At 39.9% G+C, this 6,651-nt stretch overlaps 1 protein-coding gene across 1 annotated transcript; it reads left to right on the top strand.

Annotated features, from left to right (window-relative positions):
* The first annotated feature begins 3,155 nt into the window (after nucleotides 1–3,155).
* On the top strand, nucleotides 3,156–6,205 carry LOC148739238 (uncharacterized). The gene is made up of 3 exons (XM_088751069.1): nucleotides 3,156–3,209; nucleotides 3,966–4,575; nucleotides 5,740–6,205. Exons 1-3 carry the CDS (start codon nucleotides 3,156–3,158, stop codon nucleotides 6,153–6,155), a joined length of 1,080 nt encoding a protein of 359 aa, XP_088607195.1. The 3' UTR covers nucleotides 6,156–6,205.
* Nucleotides 6,206–6,651: the final 446 nt, after the last annotated feature.

Genomic DNA, 6,651 nt, shown 5'->3' with positions numbered 1-6,651 from the left:
AAGAGGAATAAAGGAAATGAATTGACAAAAAGACTGAGAAGATAGAATGTATTCCAGGGGTAAGTGATATATCAATATTCACTTTCAAAAGAAAAAACCTCTTAAACAAGGACCCTGACTATAAAAGGACTTTTGCCCTGGGCAAGCTGTCAGTCATTTCACCCCTGACACCGAACTGTCGACATCAATCAGTCCGTGACCGTGCGATATCGGCAAAACCATTGTAACCGAAAGGTCACTTGCAGCCAGTGCATATCTCAAACTTCTATGAATTTTTGCCATTTTCGTTTACGGCAAAGAAAAGATGATCGGCTCCACTCAGTTGGCTCCACGGAATGTACACCCGCTTGCGATGTCATTTCTGTAAGGAAGGCAAACGGCCAGAGGGCTAGCGGTGAGGACTAGCTTTTATGACCTTTATTATCTTTCACAAAAATCCTCTTCTCATACCGGTTTTGTATTGTTGTAATAAAGTGGTTAGTTTCTTCGACGTTTTGTCTACGGGATTTCATGTGACACTTATACAAGAACTCCTCTGCAATTAAACAAGAGATCACGTTGGATAGAATTTTTATTTGAATCGCGCGCCATTTCTCCAACGGAATATGTGGTGTTGAAATACGAATCCCGTGGGTGCTCATATAAAATAATTTCGGTCACGGATTGGAAACATGTCTGGTTGACTGAAATCCGATGGAAAACAAATTATCATCGGCTATATTGCCTGAACGGGCCTCAAGAACTATTGAAAACCTCGACCTTTTCATAAGTAGCTAGTGAAATAGGCTTCTCGTTGCAACGCGCGTCTAAAATGTTCAGGCAAAAAATATCCTACATAGTGCCGTGTCAAAATACTTAGAAAACTATGTTCCTTTCAAAGGGACCTATTCTCGAACTTCGCTCTATTTTTTTTTTCCTTTTTTGAGGCTTTTTCTCCCCATAACTCAAAACGTGCGATAAAACATTAGACCCGTTTATGTCGGTTTGGGTGGCCGCGTCGCTGGCGAGATGAGAAGCCTGAGCGAACGAGCAAGATGTAAACAAAGAGGAGTGACTTTCACTTACCATACCTCTTTTTTCAGACCATTCGAATAAGTCTAAGAGTCGTTCCATCAAAATAAAATTTACCATCGGTGTTCGACTCGCTAAATAAAGGCGTTCCTTCAACCGCTGAATTCTTGTCTTCACGCTTTCCAATCGCTCTTCCATTCCGGGTTCGACCGCCAGCTCCAGTGTATAACGGACTCGTAGACCTCGCGCCGCTATGGCTTTTTATGATGGAAAATCCGCCATGGCAAAATAAAATACAATTTTAAAGCTAAAGACTAGTTAGTGCGCGACTGTAGCAACCGTAAAATGGATCAATTCGAAGTGGAAGATGAGTTATGTCGCAACATACACGTACACACATTTACTTACATGTACATAAATGTACATATATGTACATGAAAACCACTCTCTCTGAGCATGTCACAGTACTGAGATCCTCTAGTCAGTGATATCGACGGCCCAAGAAGTTGAGGCAAACGGAGGGGAGTCAGAGGGCCAGTACGACCATCTCACGATAGGAGGAGCCGTTAGGAACGCGAAATTCAAATTGCGATAGCCTAATTTTTTGAGTTTTGCAAATGAAGATCAGTATTTCTCCATTCGTCCCTTTTTAATCGTCAATAAAAACATTTTCAAGTGGAAATCGATTGAAACAAGACAAGGATATCGGTCTTCGTGTACAAATCTCTTTTTCCCCCTTCACCTTCCATTAGTCAGCCATCTTCGATTAGCCATGGAAGCAAAGATTGCGTTACAAGACGGGGGAGGAGCTATCCCTTTTATAGTCAGGGTCCTTGTTTAAAAGCGCTCCGGGCAAGCAGCTGTTTAACATGTGACCCAGAATGGAGATCTCTTGGAAAATCACTGACCCCAAAAACATATTAGTGATGTTTATACCGACGCGGACATTAACTGATTTCTAGAATCTTGACTTCAACTGAGCCATCAATTAGTTAAGTTTCCATTTGGAATGCAAGGCTGCTTACACACTTTAGGTTGAAGTTGAGGTGTAGCGCTGGAAGAGAAAGGAAACACATCCCGCCATTAGCGAAACTCTTACTGTAAAAAAAAATATCAGTTTGATCAATGTCTTCCCCAGTGTTGCCGTCTTGACCGCTTAAGGTCCCTAATGCCCCCCACTGACGCAGCAACACAGTTTCTTTAGAGACTTAGCCCCTTTATGAAACTGAATGATATTGGCACAATTAAGAAAAGTTATGAACCATAATACAGATTTCGAAGAAATCACAAGTATAACTGAGTGACTTGAGATCTTTTTTCGGAAGTCTTTTTTTACCTCTGATATTGTACTTCATAACCAAATAAGAAATTAATATTATCCCTCGGCCGAGACGAAGCTAATCATGAAAATATGTGGACAAAGCATAATTGGGGATCAAAGCAAACCATATCAACCCTCCCCTAAAAATAGAATGATTAGCATTTGAATGTTCATGATAACAAGTGTCATTCATCCTGTAATCAAAGTTTAATATCTTTTACGTTGGGCATGGTTACCCATATTGCCCGAGCCAGAGGCTCATGTGAAACGCAAGACAACAACTCACCCATCCCACCCCAGGGGAGGATATCCATCACACAGTAGCCTCGTGCGTGGGAAATTAACATCTCCTACCCCTAACCCTGCAGGAGACGGGACCTCCATTAATTCGTCCCTATTCGAGAAGACTAGAATATCTAAACCGTCTCTTGATGTTATAAAAAGGCAGCATATTCTTCTTAATTATTTTAAGACCGTGAGTGTTGGTCCGGCCGGGGCTCGAACCCTCGACCTCCCGCACATCAGTCCAGCACTCTATCCATTGAGCTAACCGGGAGCTCGTTTTAATATTTCAAACTATCTAAAATGAATCCTTAATTAATAATAGCCATGCTGACATTTTCGTGTTAACTACCAGCTACACAATAATAGAGAGCTTTAGATTCGAGTACGAGAACGAGTACGAGTACGAGTACGAGTTTTGACCGCGCGAGATCTGGCACTAGTATCTCGTACTCGTAGTCGTGCTGACGAAAATTTTAACTTTAGATTGTAAACAAATGTATGGATCCGAGTGCGAGGGTTTTACTGTAACAATCTCGCCATGTTTAGCAAAAAAGCTATCCTAGAAGCATCCGTTTACCTTCTTGGAACCTCCGTGCAAAAGGCGAGGAATATCGGCGCTATTTTTGATAGCCATTTTTGCTTTAACGATCATATTACTGACATTTGCAAATCTTCATTTTATCATTTGCGAAATATTAGCTATATCAGGAAATATCTTTCAGCGACCACTTCTGAATTGCTGGTTCATATATTTGTATCTTCGAAGCTGGGTTACTGTAATTCCCTTTTGTATGGTCTACCAGCCTACACTATAAAAAGCTACAACACATCCAGAACGCCGCGGCGCGCCTCGTCACACTTCCAAAAAAAGCATGATCGCATTACACTTGTTCTTTTTAATCTTCATTGGCCTCCCGTTAATCAACTTATTTTTTTGAAGATTTTACTTATAACCTACAAGGCACTTAACAACTTGGCACCGTCGTACATTTGTGATTTGCTTACATCTTACACCCCATCGCGTCAACCACGCTTATCATCCAAGCACCTTCTCGTTTCTCCATCCTATAACTTGAAAACATATGGCGCAAGATCCTTCCCTGTAGTAGCACCATCATTATGGAATGCTTTGCCATGTGAAATTAGAAATGCTCAGTTGTGTCTGTTTTTAAAAGTAGATTAAAAACTTTTCTCTTTAGAAAAGCCTTTTATAATTAATATTAGCTGTCTTAAGTGTTAATGTTAAAGTTTTTGTGGGCGCCTTTGAACAGTAGGATACTGGCGCGGTATAAATCTTATTATTATTATTATTATTATTATTATTATTATTATTATTGGAGATGAAGAGATTGACGAAGAAGATTTCCTGGCGATTTATGAAATCTCAACGAAGAGAAGACAACTTCCTCACAAGCAGTATGAAAGGATTGACGATGTTTTTGACGCCATTTCTCACGAAGAGTTTGAAGCAGAGTTCAGGTTTGGCATCACAGAATTACCTTTCCTTCTTCGGGCATTAGCAATTTCAGAAATGTTTACTTGCGCCAATAGCACGGTATGTTCAGGAATGGAAGGACTGTTGATTTTATTGAAACGTTTTTCTTACCCATGTCGTCTCTCGGATATGATTCCTTGCTTTGGCCGTTCAGTGCCCAAGCTGAGCTTAATCTTAAACGAGGTGATCAGCTTTATTTACACAAACCATGGATACTTGCTCAGAGATCTCGATCAACCCTGGCTGAAAAGCCAACATCTGGAAGACTCTGCTCTTGATGTCCATGGAAAAGTAGCAGCTCTTGAGAAGTTCTGGGGGTTTGTAGACGGAAAAGTTCGCCCAATTTGTCGCCCAGGAGAGAACCAGCGTGTGAAGTACAATGGGCACAAAAGGGTACATGCCCTAAATTTTCAATCAGTTGTTGCGCCAAATGGTTTAATAGCCAATTTGTATGGACCAGCTGGTAAGCTAATACGATTATTTGTATCGTTCTACTGCAATGCCTCCCCTTATTTAAGCCCCCAAATTCGAAACTGAATTGAAGTGTCACTACCATAAATTCTCGAATTAGCACCCTCTTGAATAAGCGCCCCCTTCGAATAAGTGCCCGTCCTATCGACCAAAATTTAAAATAAGCCCCCCCTCATTCGAATAAGCATCCCCTCCCCTCATTTTTTGGACGAGTACTGAGACAACAAAGGATGCATAGTTTTCGTCAAGTAGTATTACTTTCTATAACAACAGCAAGAAATGGTTAGATATTCTAGTCTTCTCGGATAGGGACGAATAAATGGAGGTCCCGTCTCCTGCAGGATTGGGGTAGGAGACGTTAATTTCCCACACACGAGATTACTATGTGATGGATGTACTCTCCTGGGGTGAGACGTTAATTTCCCACACACTAGATTACTGTGTGATGGATGTCCTCCCCTGGGGTGGGATGGGTGGGAAGGTGAGATCGATATGGACTGAAGCGGCTGCCAGAGGCGCCTGAGAAAATGCCGACGTCTGTTCTCAACCTTAACAACATCTCATTGTAACAAACCTGTAATTCAGCTCTCTGAAAAAGGTTTGAATAAGCATCATATTAGTATCATATTAGTTTTATATTTGTACTTTGCACTAATGTTGATTTCAACGCTAGGATCAGTTTTTTTGTCGATAAACAGCTAATGTTGTTTATGTGCAGATGATGTATTAAAAACAATGGTCATGTCAGGCCACCATTTGGGAAAAGTTAAATAAGCGCCCCTTCTCAATTAAGTGCCTCCCTTGAATAAGCACCCCCATTTTCTCATAAATTTGAATTAAGCTCCCCGGGCGCTAATTGATTCGAGGATTTATAATATCTACATCTACAGGAGTGGGCTGGAAAAATCAAATCTATCAGGAAACATTTTTGGTAGTAAACCCCATGGTAAGAGCTTCATTAAATGTTGCCTACCCTTGAATTCTTACACAAAACTCTATAACCCAGCCCCTACTAAATAAAAATGGCTATCAGCCAATTAATTTGGAAAATGAAATCACAGTCTGTAACTCAACAGTTACCTGCAGCTACAAGAGTGTTATAACACTAGCTACTATATAAATCCAAGTATGTTTACTCTATAAATTTTCCTTTCAGAGGGTAAAAGGCATGATGCTGGTATGTTAAGAATGTGTGGCCTCCTTCATAACCTTCAGCAGCATTCATTTGATACCAGTGGACAACCACTGTGTACATATGGTGACCTCGCCTATCCACTCAGAATTCATCTTCAGGGACTATACAAGGGTGGTCAATTGTTGGTTGACCAAGAAGAATTCAACTCCTCTATGACTAAAGTCAGGGAAGCTGTGGAGTGTTTGTTTAGCGACATAGTAACATACTTTGCTTTCCTAGATTTTAAGAAGAACTTAAAGATTGGATTAAGTCCAGTAGGTGTGATGTATTCAGTGTGCGCTCTGCTTAGGAATGCACGTACCTGCTTATATGGATCAACTACAAGCACCTATTTTGATGCTCAACCTCCTACATTAGATGATTATTTTCAGGTTTAAAGCTCTTGATTTGCTACATCATAGTTAGTACTAACTATGGCTACATTAAAGTAATGTAATTTGGCAAAGTGATGAGGAGATAAAAGAGAAGAATTGAACCTAAATCGCGTAATTATATTTTCTGCATGTAAATTTCTATTGTATAGTTAGCTACAAAAGGAGTAATTGATGACGATGGGATGTGGATCCATGGCCATAAATTTTTTTTCCATACTGAAGAATTTTCAAATCTAAATTAATTTAATCAGAGAATGTTTAGAAATACATTTGATAATAAAAATTAACGGTAAAAAACTACGACGTTTCGAAGTCTGCATGACCTCATTATCAAGTAAAATGTTAAAACTGATGTAAAATTGTAGCTCAGAGATTATATACAAATAAAATGTGATAACTTCATTAGAATAATGAGCGTTCATTGTTATTGGTGTTTAGCATGTCAGATCGTGCAGTATATGTTTAAATAAATACTTTTGCACGTATTGAGTCAGACTGC

The sequence above is a fragment of the Stylophora pistillata genome, chromosome 2 (assembly GCF_964205215.1).
Source record: "Stylophora pistillata chromosome 2, jaStyPist1.2, whole genome shotgun sequence".
NCBI classification, from domain to species: domain Eukaryota; kingdom Metazoa; phylum Cnidaria; class Anthozoa; order Scleractinia; family Pocilloporidae; genus Stylophora; species Stylophora pistillata.
This window is presented reverse-complemented; position numbering and strand designations above follow the sequence as displayed.